The following is an 18,047-nucleotide window of genomic DNA, read 5'->3' as shown; positions in this document are numbered from 1 at the left end:
TCATTTTAGCTAATATAACTTGAAGACAGATGTGCCTGGGAGAAGGCACTAAAACAAAGACCTGTATAATTTGTACACTGATAGAAGCCAGAACAAAGACACTGAAAACACAAATTATAATATAGGGATGTAAAAGAGAGTATGCTAATATGTTTTTTGTTAGGATTTATTATCAAACCAAATGAGATTTTACAATTTCCAGAATTAAGAGAGTTGTAATATTCTGCTCTATAAATAGTCAGTGCTATCATAATAAGGAATGTTTAATATACAATATTATATATTCTATTGTGGTACTAAAAAGACATTTATTTATTACTTCTAGACATAATTCATCACATGGCTATACTCACGTGGGTGATGCTTTCTGATCCATTCTAAACAATCAAATGCCACCTTTTTAGGCTTTTTAGGTAACACATAGTATTTCAGATTATGTCTGTTAAAGCTCATGGTAAACCTAAAAAGAAAGTCCCAAACATAAAATTTTATTAGGGAAAATGCAGTTTTAGCCACCTTCGAAAATTAAATACTGATTTTTTTTGCAGTGCAAACATATCAAATTGTGTTAAATTTAATATTGTCACTGGCAGTTTACATAATAGAACAATGAAATGGAAGTTAGGTTATGGGTTAATGAAAAGAATGGTGACAAGCAGAGAATGTCTACAGGACTAGATGACAAAGAACTAGAAGGCCTATAGAAGAGAACAACATGCAGAAAAGACAGGTAAGTCAGGAGTCCAGTTTCCAAGATAAGGTCAATTAAAACCAGAGATGGCTAAAACATTATTTAAAAGATTAAGAAAATCACAAGAAAAAAGTATACATTTTTAAGTCACCAATGTTCCCAAATTTTGACTATGTACATGAACAGCCATTTGCGGGGCAGCTGTATGAGCTAAAGCCCTACAGAGCATGGAGCTCTGTACCCCGAAGAGAACGTGGGTGATGCTGAGACAGGTATTCCTCTCCCTCTGGTCTTTGGCCCTTGGTATCCCACCTCCTCTCCCACTTCCTCAGGGAGCTTTTCCTCTCCATTATCTCCCCTCCTGTAAATTCTTCCCTTTCATCTCTGAATATGTGCTAAGACCACCAATCCTAACAACACAGGCTTCTCTTGACCCTATGCTCCACTGTAGCTGGCGTCCCACCTTTCTTTCCCTGCAATGGCAAGTTTCTCAGAAGACATTTATGCCCCCAACTGACTAACTATACATCCATTTCCATTCTCATCACTCCCATTCTGGATTTTCCCATCATCATTCGACCAATATTGTTTTGTGAAAGCTTTTAAAACTAAAGAAAGGTGAGGGAATTGTCCTTGGCCCTGCAGGGTAGAACAAGGCAGGGTTAGAGCATAAAGATCACTCAGTACCTGGGTGGACAGAAAGAAGCAGAGACCACAAACTACAACAGCCTGTGGTGAGGCAGCTAATGTTACAGGGGATGGGGCTCAGGAGGAAAGACAGGGAATAAAAACCACTGGCTTTCTGTCTTTGTGTCTAAATCCAAACTAGATGGGTTTGACTTTTGTTGTCTTAGTAGGAAAAACTTTAGTTTTAGAACTAAAGAATACCTCTGGAGGGCAGCACGGAAGCGCCTCTGTACAGGTGAGAGGGCCACGCAGGAGGCAGTGGTAACCTTCCACCCGTGCCTGGCCTTCACATTGGTCGTTTTTCAGACATCATCCTCGCTGACCTTTCGGTCACTCCACCCTGTTGGCTACCCTTACCGAAAACCTCTATTAGCTCTCACTATTTTACACCCCTTTACCTCTGATTTCTTCATCTTCTCTTCTTTCTTTGCTTACTCCGTAAGTGACAATGAGCCCCCAAATGGTAGGCCCTCCTCTTCTTCCCCTACATTATCTTCTTCAGGGACAACATTCTCTCTGCTTTAAATGGCACCCCAATACCATTCCCATGAGTCTCAACTTTTGTCTCCAGCTTAGACCCCTTTTTCTTAGACCTCAGATTTCAAAACCACAATCTAACTTCTTTTTCTATTAGTGGTCTAAAATTGAGGTATGCACACCCATAAGGGTTCACAAAGACTTTCTGAAGGCACGTGAGCAAGCATAATTTTAAAGGAATCGATTTCCAGATCCTGCATCTTCACATGTGCTTTTTCCGAAAAGACTGATCTGAGGATGCCCCTGCAGTCAAGACATCCTGCTGGTTACTCCTGCCCCTCTGTGGTCCTTTCACAACTGTCCTCTCACTTTCTAAAAATGAATAAACAAACTCTGCTTTTGACCCATTCTGAACTTTACTACTGTGCACTGTTCCGGATGTAAAAACATCCAGAACACCAAACAAAACAAACTGAATATAGTACGGTTGTAGGTGAAACTTTCTTTAATTAAAAGAACCAGAAACCCTTGGTGGAGCTTCATGTCTTTAAAATTTCTATTAAGAGTAAAGTGCAGTAACATCAGGAATGAAGTATTTCAGCCTTTATTGGGATGTTCTGATTTCAGATATACTCAGGTGCGGTCCTGATAAAATTATGGCATTAAAAAATTGTTCAAGAATACAAATGATGTAGATCAGCTGTCCCCAACCTTTTTGACACCAGGGACTGGTGCTCCTTTGAGAATCTAATGCCTGAAGATTTGAGGTGGAGCTGAGGCAGTGATGCTAGCTCTGGAGAGTGACTGCAAATACAGATGAAGCTTGACTCCCTTGCCCATCGCTCACCTCCTGTTGTGCGGTCCAGTTCCTAACAGTCCATGGCTCAGGGTTTGGGGACCCTTGATGTGGATAATCTCAAAAGTTACTTGAGTTGATTTGGACTTAAGTTGGGATGGGTGTATAAGTCTCCCTACCGACAGAAATGCTGAAATGAATGCACAAAAATGGCCTTATTGATTTTTCCTGCATTTTACACTTTAATTTCAGAATGTTTCATGCAGTTAAAAAAAATAAAATAAAAGCTCTGGGTCAAAAAAGAGAGACAATAGCAAGTGCTTGTGGAATGAGAACCCAACACACTGCTGGTGGAAATGTAAAATGGTGCAGTCACTTTGGAAAACAGCTTAGGAGTTCTTCAAAGGGTTAAGTATAGTTACCATATGACATAACAATTCTACCCCTGGGTATATGCCCAAGAGAACTGAAAACACAGGTCCACACAATAACTTGTATGTGAATGTTCATAGTAACATTACTCATAATAGCAAAAAAATGGAAATAACTCCAACATTCACCAATGGATAAATAAAATGTGGTATACCCATACAATGAAATATTATTCAGCAAAAAACTGAAAACATAATGCTAAAAGAAGCCAGCCACAAAAGACAGCATGGCAGATGATTCTATTTATATTAGATATCCAGAATAGGCAAATCTATAGACAGAAAGCAGATGAGCAGTTACCTAGGGCTGGTGGGTGGAGTGATGGGGAAAGGGGATTGACTGCTAATAGATGTTTTTTTGCAGGGTGATGAAAGCATTCTAAAATTGATTGTGGTGATGGCTGCACAATTCTGATTATACTAAAAACCACCGAAGTATGTACTTTAAATAGATGAATTGTACGGGATGTGAATTATATATCCATAAAGCTGATACATTAAAAACATCTGGCATATAATCTAAATATTTAAAATTTGTGACACAATTAAAAACTTAGAAGTGTTTACTAATCAATTTGAGTCAAATCGCTTTTACCAAAAATAATAAAATGACACAAGACTGGACATAAAAGTTGTAGATCTCAAATCCAATTATAACCAAAACGAATACCTCTTTTGCAAAAGGACTGCTAAGCTCCTAACTAAAAGCAGTATTCCCACAATTTATCATAATAAAAAAGGTAAGTCTCTCAGAGTTCATTACATAGAACAAATCTTCCTTGGCCTGTTGGAAAGTGGGATATTTGGAATTACCAAATATTCTAGTGGAATACCCTTACAGTGGAAGATTACTCAGCCATAAAAATGAATAAAGTACTGACACATGCTACAACATGGATGACCCTCAAAAACATTATTCTAAGTGAAAGAAGATGGGCACAAAGAAGAGGTGGAGGTTGAGGAGAGACTGCTAATGAGCACCAGGTTTCTTCTGGGGTGATGAAAATGTTCTAAACTTAGATTTAGGGGATGATTGTACAATTCTGAAAACATAAAATTCCTCACTAAATTCTAACTTTTAAATGGATAAATTTTATGGTGGGTCAATTATATCTCAATAATGATTTTATTTTTTTAAAAAAGTTTTGGATTCCATTATATCTTCACTAAGGGCATACTCATGTTGCCCTTAAAATGGAAAATATTATTAGGTCCAGGGTGTCAAACACATGTCATTTTAAGTGATGTGTCAGGAAATTGAATCAATTTGTGCTCTGCTCTTATTGCTTTTGGAACTCAAAAACTTTTGTCACAAGGATATATACTAGTTTATGTAAAGTAAAAAACAATCAATTTTATTTTATATATATAAGAAAATACGTCTAATTTGGCCAATTGGTTTGGCAATAAAAAATGGATTTGCCAATAGGTTACACGGCAATCATATCCAATTATTTGAAAGAGGTAATCAGCAGCTATGGCATTTTGAGAAAATTATTATTTAAAAGCATATTATATAATAATAATGTCAAAAATATATCAGGAATGGTGTACCGAAACTTATAGTATTTTGATTTCTCCAACACTTCCAAATATAATGGATACAAGGTTCATTTAAGTGAAAGAGTAACAAGAAAATTTAATGGTCATTGGATAGGTCTTGGTAAAACACATTTTAGGGTGTATTTCCCAGAAAAAGTAAAGTGAGTAACTAATGATCTGACTTATTTTGCCAGTCAGATGGTTTACTATTCTTTGCTGTCCACAGAATTTAGAGTTGTCAGCTGAAATATTAAAAATAATTTTTGATGACAGATCATTATGTAATTCTGGCATATACGTCATAAGGAATTCAAATAATTGAGTGTTATTACTACAAAAAAAAAATGTTTTCCATTCCCATCTGCCTGTTTATGTGAGTAATGTTTCTCAATGCTTACATCTATAAAAGTAAGAAATGTGAACTGATTGGATTCATCAGAGATATATGATCTAATTGAAAAAAAAAAGTCCTCTCTCATTACCAATCGAAACTTGTATCTGTTAAAGAGTTAAAAAATGTTAATATGTTTTTCAAGTGGGTGATAAGTACAGAATTGCTATTATATACTAATATTCTACTGAATACATTTTAAAAAGACTAGGTAACAATTTTGTTTGAAAATGTTACAACAGACCATGTTCTCTTTATTTAAACTCGTGTTGAAAATTTTTAGGTGTCAGACTTACCTGTACAATGGTACAGTTTTCCAAAATTCTTTGGCACATGTGACCAAAAAAAGTATGAAGGTTACGGTCTTGGCCATCTGCACTCAGCCCTTAAACATCTCAGACACCAAGACCTGCAATCAGATTCATTATCATCCCCTCCCCCACCCTTCTCCCATCCTGCATTTACACTTAATGCTACACTGGAAACCTGCACTAGAAACCAGTATAAACTTCGGCTATGTCCATCTTTCTCATCCCATCATTTGCCAGTCTTGTTGATTCAGCTCTGCTTTCTCTCCTGGCTGTCCCCTCCTTCCTCTTCTACTGTTGCCACCATCATCATCTCTCTCCTAAAGGGCTGCAATAGGTTTCCTAAAGAGCTGTCCTGCCTCTTATCTCTTGTTTTTCTACTTCATCTTCCACTGTCAGGGTTATCATTCTATCATACAGGTTAGATCAAGTCATTTCCCAGGTCAAAATACCTACAGAATAAATCTAAACACTTTACCATCAGATATGCCCTCTAGACCTGGCCTCAAGCCACCTTTCTACAGTCATCTCTTCTCGTTGTTTTTCCACTTAACTTACGGGTTATTCACCATTCCTTGGCCCTGACCTGCATTTTCATGCTAGAAGCTTCAGCCCTTAATTCACTCCTCACCTGCTAAGATGGCATTTATTTACCACTTCACATCCACTAGGATGAGTATAATCAAAAAGACATACAGTAACAAGTGTCAGTAGGGATTCAGAGGAATTGCAACCCTCCTACATTGCTGAAGAAAACGTGAAATGGCACAGCTGCTTTGGAAAATGATCTGGCAGTTCTTCCAAAGGTTAAGTGTAGTTATCTCATGACCCAACAATTCTACCCCTAGCTATATGTCCAAGAGAAATGAAAACGTGTGTCCAACATGATAACTTGTACACAAATGCTCATAGCAGCATAAATCATAATAGCCAAAAATGGAAACAACTCAAATATCCATCACATGATAAATAAAATGTAGAATATCTATACAATTGAATATTATTTGTCAATAAAAAAAGAATGAAGTACTGATATATACTACTACATGAATGAAGCTTGAAAACATGCTAAGTAAGTGAAAGAGGCGAGTCATGAAAGCCACATATTACATGATTCTATTTATATAAAATGTCCAGGGTGAGCAAAAATATAGAGACAGAAAGTAGATTAGAGGTTCCCTAGAGCTGGGAGGATGGAGGATAGTGGGAACTGACTGATAATGGATTTGAAGTTTCTTTTAAGAGAGATAAAAATGTTCTAAAATTAGATAGTGGTGGGATTACACAACCTTGTGAATAAACAAACAAAAAAATCATAGGATGGTATATTTTTTAGGTACAAATTGTATCTCAATACAGATGTTTAAAATTTAGAAAACACCACTCATCCTACAAAGCCCACTTCCTTTATAAAACCCTGTCTGACTCCTCCTCATTAACAGTTAGTTGTTACTTTGGGTTATAGCTACTCTTGCCTTGCTGAGTTCCTGCAGTCATAATTTATATCTCTAATCACCGACTTCATTCTGCAATTTGTTGTAGATTTTAAAGGGTTCTAAAATCAGACTGATTAGGTTTAAGCCCTCATTCCAACACCTGCTAGGTATATGACCTTATGGAAGTTATTTAACTTCTCCGTGCCTCAGTTTCCTCATCCATAAAATGAGAAAACAGAAGTATCTACCTTTGTAAGACTTTTGTGTGGATAAGTTAATACACACAAAATGTCAAGAATCATGTCCAGCATGTTGTAGAGGCTAAATATTTAAATGTTAGCTGTTATTATTTTTGTATTAAAGTATTATTATTAACTGTCTACATGTCTATGCCTTTTCTCTTTCTCAGTTCATATCTTAAGGCCCTAAGGAAAAGGAATAAAGTCTATTTTATTATCCATCCTTGTATTTCCCAAAGAGGAATAACAGCAGTAGCAAAGGAGCATGGGGACCACGGCTCCAACCATATGGATACCTGCCTTCACCAGGGCCATGACACAGTAGCAGTTGGGCAAATTTAATCCAAAAAGGGTTTACCGGCAGAAAAGATCAGGGAAAAATGTACCAGAAAGTGTTCATTAAAATCTTTTACTTCCACTCAGGGCTTTAAATCTTCCCAAATACAGAAGTACCAAATATATTAACGAATCAACAGACTTGCCTAAATTTTCATATTTTACTCACATTTACCAAAATTCCTCCATATGTTTCATTTATTCATTCTTACTGAAAGCCAATTATGCACAGGGCACCACATGCTAGACTCAGGAAATGTATAAGCTATTGCTTTTCCAGGCAGATCTCCTCACCCTACTAGGAAAAGATATTAAAGGTGTCTGCCTCTAAATATGTATGTGTAATGTTTACTCAAACATCAATGACAAATTCTATACCTACGAAAAGTTACTAAACAGGTGAATTGAATTTACATCAACTCCTTTAACTAAGGGCATTGGTAAATTAATATTACTGATCTAAAAGAACAGTAGATTGCCTCTGGCCTAAATTGATGGAAAAAAACCTAAAAATGTTGCCTATGAAAAAAGAAAGGCTTTCAGAGATCAATGTAGTATTTGTAGAAGTAAATTTCTAGCATGCAGGTTATTCACTGAAACCTAAACTATGACACCTTAAATATAATGTTTATCAATTACGAAGCAAAATATATTTTCCCCCTAAATTTTATACAAATATCACTCTGTAAGTGAGATTAAATTAAAATACTTTTTTTAATTTTGTGATCACATACACAAAATTTTGAGGGCTCTAAAATTCTTGCATTCGAGAACACCAGTTGTGTTGGAAAAGGTCTTTGTAGCTACTTTAATTTCATGACCCCCTCATATCCTTCATATGGCATTTCCAGTTCTCATAATCCTCAGAGAGATGCTGTTACTGTCTTTACTTATTACAATATTTATAGAGCCAGCTTACGATCTTTAATTGTAAATGAATTAAAGGGGTGCTTTAAAAATTCACCCCAATATTTTAGTCATTATTCCTTCAGACATTCCTCAAACTCAAAGCACCCACTAACAAATAAGAAGGAAAAAAATATTTTAACCTTGGTATAAAACAGCCGTTAAGTAAATATTCCCTGAGTGAATGAACCTATCAGAGAATGCACTTGCGTCTAACAAACTCATGTACAGGTACAAAATAATCTAGTACAACCTATATATATGTGGATATTTCTTCTATTTTAGTTTTTGTTATTGAATAATTGTTGCTTTGGTGGCAAGAACAAGCCCTTTGCTGTTACACATAATTTCTGGACTGTTTTCAACATCCTGGATGTAACTGGAATTTCAGGGGAAAATGACCAAAGAGGGCCATTGGTTCATTTTGTGATGTATATTCTAGGATATACAGGGGTCAAAATTAGATAAATAAAAGCTAATTTATTATTGGGACTATGCCAAATCTAACAGGGACAGCATGCATTTTTTTCCTCCTTACAAAGTAGGTACTGGGAGTGAGTTTTAATTCCAGTAAGTGAAAAAAGCCCCAGGGCCCCAGTTCCCAAATTTTGCTGCACACTGAAATCACGGGGATTTTTAAAAACATACTGGCTACCAGCCCCCAAATTCTGACCTAACTGACAACAGGTACAACCTGGGCATTGGAATTTTTAAAGCTCCATAAGTGATTATAATGTGTAGCAATCTGAGAACTGGTACCCCAAGGTTTTAAATTTATGACTTTCAACAACTTACACCTGAGGTCTGAGAATCTTCAACTGAGTGAGGATGTCCTTCTGCACCCTGAGATTAGCTGTGGCAGTAAGAGCCATCACTGGAACAGAGGGAAACTTCTGGCGAAGCATATTCATTCTTTTGTAATCTTGACGAAAATCATGTCCCCACTAGGTGGGGGGGAAAAAAAACATCACTTTTCAGACGATTTGAATCTTTCTTATATACAAAGTGAACACTGCTCACTGTATTAACAACCACCTTATTCTTCAGTGAAATAGCAGAATAATTCACCCAATGTTTTTTTCTTCAGTCCTGAAAATGTATATACAGTTGGTAGTATATATTTATTGACATTTCAAGATATATAAAACAGTATTTACCTGACTGACACAATGTGCTTCATCAATAACAAACCGTGCCAGGAGATTCCTCTCATACAGATTCTCCAGAGTAGAAATCAGTCTGTTACTTGCACAGACCTAGACCAGAAATGGATTAATTAGACATTTAAAAACATTTAAATACCACATAACTTTAAGGATTTAATTGTTTTTAAATTCCACTACAACTTAAGTTGCATTAAGACCTTCACAGAAAATTGGTTCTTATACCAATCTACAAAGAGAATTAGCAGAAGTAATAGAAAATAGCAGAGATATTTTAGAATGTTCACTCCCATTTAGCGAATGGTGGTTCTAAAATTTTTTTCCTAGCCCTCAATATATCTGAGGCCCACCACACGTTTACTTTGAAAATAGGATTATGGATATGTTACTTGTGTGCATGTTACTTGGGGAGGGGGGATACACACATATATATATACATATGTGTATATATACTTATATACATATATATGTCTATGTATATGTTTCATAGTTCTGTCCATGAACGAGCCTAGAAGCAATAACATCTCAGTATCAACAACCATATCTGGTACCCACATCTTGACAGAGACATGTCAAAATGACACAGAAGCCAGTTTGATGGACATCTCCCATTAGCCAAATCCAAGACAATTAGAACAACACAATACATAATGATAACTGATTATAGCCCACTGCATAAATTAAAAATCCACAATTTCATATTGCTATAAATATGTAGGTAAAGGGAAAAGCTCTTCCTTACAGTAGAATGCCTACTAAATTAAAAAATCATTTGGCATCCATTATAGTAATAACTGATAGGGAATCACCAATAGAACTGCTTGGTGTAAGGAAAAAACCTCCACACACTTGTTGACAAGAATGAAGTATTCTATGTGAATAGCAAAAGAGAGGAACACAGCAGGGAAAGACTGGGGTTTCCCCTATGTGACAGGGGGCAAATTGGATTTTTTTTCTAACATAGCTTTACTATCATATTTTAAAATAATGATAAAATACAAACCTTCTCTGGAGTAACATACAGAAGTTTTATAATTGGGTCTTTTTTTGATAATTGGAGGTAAATACTTGTAGCTTCGGAGTCAGTCTTATCACCTGTCAGATATGTAGCTGGAATCTAAGTATAAAAGTAGTAAACTATTTAAACTTTACATATTAATCTGACTTCAGCTTATATTTATTCCTAGCTTTTGTAAATATTTCACAAGTCATATATCAAACCTGTCAAAGATAATCTCAGTATAACTAACGAATAATCAGTACATATTTAAAAACCCTTAAAAACTATAACTCAAAATATTCTCCTCATTGTTTACATTTCTTTTTCTCTTTTCCTCACTTCCTTTGCTTATTTGTAAATAAGATAAATATGAATTCAGCATCCAAGAGATTCTAGTCCTAATGCACGACTATATTCTCCTCTAGGTAAACATATTTTCAGGGTTTTAATGTGTAATGATGATAAAAGGGCTGTAACATTATGAATGGTTGAACAACGGCTATCATCACTCCATGAAGATATTCTTTGGAAGAAAAATCAAACCAGTGGTTTTGTTAAGGGGTGGTGGTTCACAACCCTGAATATAGTTTTGTTTGATCACAGTATGCAGGATTTAGTAGAATGCATTCATATACTTTCTTAACCTAACCAGAAGGAAAAAGGACATACGTGTATAGGCACAAGCATTATTTTTTAATTAATTAGTTAGAACATCAGCAAGATGCAAGTTAAAAGTTCTTAGTAAAATACAGTCTTCTAGAATAAAATCAGATTGAATTATAGGTTATCTGTACCAGAATTTTCAATGACTTGTGCTTAAATGTACAAATTAATGTGATTATTGAGCTTTATTCTTATAATTCACAAACTGTTATATAATAGGTAGCGTTTGGTTTTAACTTACATCCAGTGAAGTCAGTTTTTGGACTTGATCTACTATAAGTGATCTCAAGGGAGAAATGACAATAGTGACCCCAGGAGAAACACAGGCAGGGAGCTGGTAACACAAACTTTTACCACCTCCTGAAAAAGAAATGACAAAAAATGTCAGTTCTTTCTTGAGAGCTTGAAAGCAAAAGTTACAAAGTAAACTACATATAATATTTAAAGTAATTAACTAATAGAATACCAAGGGATATTTCCCATGACCAACAATTTGCATATTCAATGAGCCAAAATACTTAGGCAATTTAAATGTGTAAACATTTATCTTTTAAGACATCTCATGTAGGTATATATGACAGCAAAAGCAAGAATCAGGACAGAAAACTTAAATGCAACAGAAGTGCTTTAAAAGTCTACTTGGGAAATCCAAACGCAGTACAGGGGCTACTCTGATTATATGATACCAATATTAAAATAATTATTTTATATAATATTTAATTTTTAAAGACTTAAAATGTGATAAAATATACAACACAAAACCCTATGATTTAATATTTCTTTAATGAACCAGAGGGCACTTTTAGGATGTTTTTTTAAACCACTAGTATGAATAGCGGAACTTTTATTCCTCATACTCTCATCAGTAAAGTAATAGACCCAATCTTCCTTTAACAAACAAAGCAAAACAAAACAGAACTACATTTGTGTGTACGAACAGAAGATGAAGAGAAGGAAATTTCAAAACCAAAGCGGTGGGAGTCTCTCTCCATGTAACTCTAATTCAAAAGGGAGAGACAACTGGGACACATTTAATGGTAACTAAAATGATTAATCCCTATTTTCAACTTCACCAACCCATTAATGGTAGAAACTTGTAACAGGCAGTATCTAGGACTTCAATTTTTTAAAAACTAAGCAGTACAGTCCATCTTTTCTGCATGTGTAGTAAGTAAATTTCACTTTGGTATATATGTGTAAATGTCAAAGCAAGAACAGGAAGCTGAGTTCTATTTTCTGCTCTACCACTTAATGGTTATATGACTTAGACATGCCATTTAACCTTCCCATGCCTCAATTTTATCACCTGCAAAATGTACTAGATCAGTGGCTCACAAAATTTGGTCTAAAAGAACCTTATTTGGAATCTTTATATACATAAATCAAGAGATTGAAATTAGGATGGAAGGACCCTTAAAAATGCCCCCTTGCAACTCCAAAAGACCGTGAAAAGCCTTGAAAACCACTAATATAGCAAGGGCACTTTCCTGCTTTAGTTCTGGGGTACCAACCTGGAGTTGAAACAGAAGACACAGAATGAACAAGTCAGTGAAATATGAAATGTTATTAAACCAACATTGTCTGATTTTTTAAAATTGGTTTGAAAAAATTCAGATGCCTAGCCAACACTATTTAACAATGACGGTAGTAATTAAGGTCACAATAAGGCAGGGGGAAGACTTCATGTGTATGTATTGAAACTCCAAATTTCCCATGCTCTTATTCTAACTGCTTATTTAATATTCTGACTTGGATGGCTATAAATCAGTGAACAGCTGTTATAAATGTTAATAGCACAATGAAAAGTCCTGGATCTCTTCAAAACAGGCCAAGAAAGAACTACAGAAAATGAACTTCATTTAATTCTCATGACACTCTGTGAAGCACATGAGGTTCAGGGAATGGGATGCCTTGCTCAAGGTCACATGGCTAATAAGTGGTAGAGCCTTTAAGGGCAGCTTAAAGGCCATCACTCCAGAGCTGATGATTTTAACTACCACACTAGACTGTACCAAGTAAACTGCCAGAAATGGTCATGTATCTATTCCAGTCCTATGTTTTTTGTTCACGCTGCAGATTAATTTAGACCATGAAAAATAAAAATTCCCAAATAGAAATTCTAGATCAGTTCAACACAATGAGCTTTGAGTAGAAAATCTTAAAAGGCTATAAATGTTATTATGTCAACAACTAGAACAGAGAGTGTGATGTAGTAAGTACACTTTCTTACTATAGCACGAGAGATTTAGAGGCCCCTAAATGATAAAAATACTGTATAGGTGGTTTTTTAAATTTCTATTATAGGGCTTTCATTTCACATCTGCCAATGGATTCCTGCCAATTTATATCTAAAAATACATACCAGTGGGCATTAAGATAAAACAGTCTTCACCAAGCAGTGCAGCATTGATCGCCTCTAGCTGATTAGTTCTAAAATTATGCAGGCCAAATTTTTTATGAAAAATCTTCATCATTTCTTTTGTATGAGGAAAACTAAGACTTTGGAAACGCTCATGTTTCAGATGTCTAGATGGTAAATTTTGTGCCGACTCACCTAAAAAACAGTCAATGTTAAGTAACATCAGTGCTTTAATGTCACAAGTCAGTTTTAGCATTTACCCTTTGCCCTGACAATCATTGGCATACATTTTCCAACAGCAAATTCTTTCTTTAACCCATTTACCAGATTTCCTCCTGCACAAGTGTCAAAGCCACCAGAGACTTCCTAAGGGCCAAATTCAGGTCTTTCCTTGATTTCTCTATAGCACCACTCTACTCTGTATTCTCTCCTTCCTCTTCTTTCTTGACCTTCAAGATAATTGTGGATCTTCTGCTTGCTTTAAATCCCTGTTCTTGGCTCCACTTACTCCACCAGTCCATTAAATGTAGGAGTCTTTCAGACAGGGCTAGGCTCTTTAGATGTTCTTTTTTGGAATTTTCCTAATCTTATGATCTTAAGCATCACCTACGTACACGGAACACCTAGATCTTTCTTAAGACCAGACTGATCCCCTCCTAAGTTCCAAGTCTTATATGAGTCTCCAGTTGTCTGAAAGACATTTCTGCCTGAATAATAATCAACGAGCACTGTAAGCTCAGCAAGTCGTAAAATAATCCTCCTCAGCTTTTCTCCAAATCTGCTTGTCTCCTGACTCCCCTATATGTTAATGGTGTCACAGTTTCCCAGTCACCAGGTCAGAAACCTCAGAGTCATCTCAGCTTCCTGATTCTCCTTCCATAATGTCTCTCACATCCGCCCCCTGTTCTCCATCCTTGCTGTCGCAACTCTGGTTCAGCACAGAGAACGAGAGGAGCTCACGCCAGCTTTAGCAGGTACTCCAACCCCAATGCTCAACTGCCTCAAAGATAATTGTGAACTTCAGGTATGACATATTCTAACGTGATACAAAAATAAATCCATTAACAGTTATTTTAAAGTTCAACAGTGTAACTGTAAGAATAACCTCTGTGGTATTAAGTCATCAATAGCAAAAATAGGGAGGGCTAACTTTATAGAACTTTGCATACGTGTTAAAAAAACACTTGTAATAACTTTATAACATTGATCACAATGGTTTTAAATTAATTTTGGTTTTTCTCTGCAGCCTCTAAAAACTTCTCACTAAACTGTGAACTCTAGGAGGGCAGGAAATATTCATTATTCATCTATTACCAGAACCTAGCACAGAACAGAGCACATAATAGGCACTCAATAAATATTTTGTTGACTGAATTAAAAGGATTCTAAGTCAAAAGAAAATTTGATTGATTTAAGAAATCTGACTGCATGTCTTTCTTAGATTGTCTGAAATTTTAATATTTTGCCAAAAGAAAATTTGATTGATTTAAAAATTTTGACTTCATATCTTTCTTAGATTGCCTGAAATTTTAATATTTTAAGACATAAAACACACTTCTCTGCTTTATAAACTGATCAGTTCTCATTAATCAGAATTCTAAATATACACACATTTTAACATAAATTCAGTTCTGCTTTTGCCCATCCCCCGAATCATTATAAACTTGGCCTTCATGAGCTTTATTGTTTTAGGGACTGAAAATGTTAATTTAAAGGCGAAGCACATTTGTAATGACTTTAGAGCTTTACTACAATAGGTTATAATTACACATTTTATAAAACTACAGCTGCTACAGAGACAAAAGAGCAACTTGCTTTTAAAATTGATTTGTAATTCATATTATCAGCAAAAATTTGCATAGAAACAATGTAGTTTTGAGGCAGTGATGACTCGCTATAGTTTTTCTTACACAATTACAATTTTAGACAGTTTTGTTTTTATGTCAAGTATAAGCATTCGATTTATTTTAAACTTACCAGTGTAATTCTGAATTGATTCTGAGAAGTTTTTATTTTGAGGCGTAGATGCCACTGGAAGACACTTTGTCTTGGATGGAGAAACTCTTTCTGATACTGACTTAACTGGTCGACCTTCCTTAATAGGTTGATAGACAGCTGTGGAAGATTTGCTAGCTGCTAAGTTATGCATTATATCTTCCCACTCATCATCATCATCAAAGCCATCTATGTCAAAATTATCAGTATCACAGGAAGCCTGGATTTCTCTTTCTAAGTCTATTGAAGAAATGTGTTCATTCTGATCTGTCATGGCAGTGCTTGTGAGAACATTTCCCCAGAAATGAGAGCTTTCATTTCTTTTTTCTGTCCTTGGTGTGTCAGCCCGGTTGCTACTCACAAAGCATTGCTGTACATGGGAACTGAATGATGGTCCTTCAGTGAGATTCTTCCTGGTGGCTGAGAATCCTGCCCTTCCTGGAGTAGTAGTCACTAAACATTCCCCAGTAGAAATGGAATTTGAGGGAACAAGTGAAAAATTTAACTCATCAGAATTCCCGGTAGGGCAGAAATCACCCTTTGGAAATACGTAAGGTGAGGAAACAGATGCCACATCCTCCATGGGGCTACCAAGCGCATCAGGCCTACACCTCCTCACTGCGCCAAGAACACCGATATCGCCTGGGTTAAAATCTGCTTCGGCTAGGAGCTTCCTTCTGAAGAGAGAACACAGAACACCATATTAAGTACAGTAGTCTATCATGGTAGACCACACAAGTATATCTTTAGTTTCATCCCAAATTATGGCAAAATATATATCCTCTTTTTTTCAATCTCAAATACTTGAATACAAATGCTAAAGGAACAGTTTGAACAAGTAAATAAATTTAAAACACAGTGACAATTTATGCTATTCAGAATGTCTGGAAATTTTGCCCTATAAATTTCTAACTTTGAGTGGTGGAAATGCAGTTCGATATGTTTCAGAAGGAGAAAAATCAAGATACCTTATGTTCCGCTGCTGAAGCAGGTTGTTCCCACAATCCAAAGATTTCAGCTCATCATCAGGAATAGTATCAACTAAATTACAGATGTGGTCCATCACACGAATAAGCTGCTGCTGTAAATTTATCTGTTTAGCTATAAAGTAATCATATTGTTAATATTTTTCCTTGAAAACAAAAAGACAAGATTTTTGAAGTCATGTGTGTAAAATCTGAAGTAGTTTAAAAATAAGATTATACACAACCATGTATTGTCCTAATTATTTGCCTGTGAACCAATTTGATATCAGATCGTCTCTATATCATGAGGGCTCATAACTATGCTATCATTTAACTTCATGTTAATTAATATTTCTCTTAGGGTAACCAGGGTTGTTGGAAGATAGAAAGTTTTATCAATTTATTATGATTTTTTACTAACTCAGGTGTAAATCTCACCACACCCACACAAAGTACATCATAAGGGCTGCACAGGCAAGACCCCGCCCCGCCACGCCACTGCTGTTGTCTGCCTGGCATCTAGGCTTTCTTTCGATGGTAACAGCGGACAACCCAGACTCTTGTTGGAGACCACCCTACCCCACTGGCTCAGTGGGCATCTGATGTAAGGCAGCTCGATGAGAGTCAAGTCTAGAAGTATTCTGGCTGGCCGGGACAGAAGGCTTATCTTTTCAACAAGCTGGAGAGGCTGCTGGTGGTCCTCTCTGCCACAGGGAAACACAGCTGGAAATAAGACTAGTACAAGGGAAAGCAGGAAACAGAGAGAAAATAATGAAAGGCTGAGATAAAGAGATGAGATGAAAGAGAGGAGAGAGAAGGCAGGTATGTAAGAGAGAAATCTCTGGTAACAATATTTGGGTATCTGAATCCGGTCAGCCTACTGCACATATTTTTGTTTAAGCCATATAACAACTAAAAAACAGAATGTCAAAGGAGGCAAGTTTTAGATGAAGGGAAGAAAAAAATGTATTGGAAGCAAGGAAAAAAAGATGCCTACTCTACTCCTAGGACCTAAGGTACAAACGAGAAATAAGAGATTTAAGTGGGCTGCGGAGAAAACAGCATTCACAAGAGACAATCACAGAAATAAGGGGAAGAAATATTTAGAGAAGAAGATGAGGCTGCTGGGAAACTGCTGACCGAGAAGTCAGTTAAGGCTCTAAAGGGCAGGAAGGAGAGAAAGAAAGAACAAATCAGAGGTGTACAAAGCAATGTGGGAACAAGCATCCATGTGAGAATGAACTGTTAAATGCGGACTTTTTCTAGTGACTGATGCAAATAGGAACGTGAGGTATAAGATGGTAAAAGTGGAATTGCTGAATTCCTCTTTTAATTCTGTTTTCTTTGCAAGGAGAATCGGCATAAAAAGAGGAGAATAAACAATGATCTGAAGGAAATGAAAGCCAAGACAGGCTCAGAAAGAGATACAGCCATTGGAAAGGAACTCAGGTTTCCTTGTCAGACAGATTACACCTCAGAACACAAAAGAAACCTGCAAATGAGATCTCAATGATACTTGAGGCATCTAGTGAATAGCAGAGTTGAGCACATGTGAGAGTGAAGACAAGCAAACACTGTTCTAATTTTCAAAAAAAATGTAATGTGATTGCCAAAGCTACAGGCTGGTGATCTTGATTTAATTCAAGGCAAAATTCTAGAACA

At 36.1% G+C, this 18,047-nt stretch overlaps 1 protein-coding gene across 3 annotated transcripts in view; it reads right to left on the bottom strand.

The window, feature by feature from the left end:
* Nucleotides 1-18,047, bottom strand: part of BLM (BLM RecQ like helicase) — a 56,610-nt gene that overhangs the window by 22,439 nt on the left and 16,124 nt on the right. For all 3 annotated transcript variants that reach the window (XR_004954331.1, XM_036231915.1, XM_036231914.1), the window contains 8 exons: nucleotides 16,389-16,521; nucleotides 15,403-16,097; nucleotides 13,429-13,620; nucleotides 11,308-11,426; nucleotides 10,407-10,520; nucleotides 9,398-9,496; nucleotides 9,036-9,184; nucleotides 354-460 (listed from right to left, as the gene is read on the bottom strand). Coding sequence is in view for 2 of the 3 variants with exons in the window: in XM_036231915.1 (XP_036087808.1) it covers nucleotides 354-460; nucleotides 9,036-9,184; nucleotides 9,398-9,496; nucleotides 10,407-10,520; nucleotides 11,308-11,426; nucleotides 13,429-13,620; nucleotides 15,403-16,097; nucleotides 16,389-16,521 (1,608 nt within the window). In the remaining variant the exon portion in view is untranslated. The remainder of the gene's footprint in view (nucleotides 1-353; nucleotides 461-9,035; nucleotides 9,185-9,397; nucleotides 9,497-10,406; nucleotides 10,521-11,307; nucleotides 11,427-13,428; nucleotides 13,621-15,402; nucleotides 16,098-16,388; nucleotides 16,522-18,047) is intronic.

Source organism: Rousettus aegyptiacus, unplaced genomic scaffold (assembly GCF_014176215.1).
Source record: "Rousettus aegyptiacus isolate mRouAeg1 unplaced genomic scaffold, mRouAeg1.p scaffold_m13_p_14, whole genome shotgun sequence".
Taxonomy (NCBI): domain Eukaryota; kingdom Metazoa; phylum Chordata; class Mammalia; order Chiroptera; family Pteropodidae; genus Rousettus; species Rousettus aegyptiacus.
The sequence above is the reverse complement of the archived record's forward strand: the minus strand, read 5'-3'. Positions and strand labels throughout refer to the sequence as shown.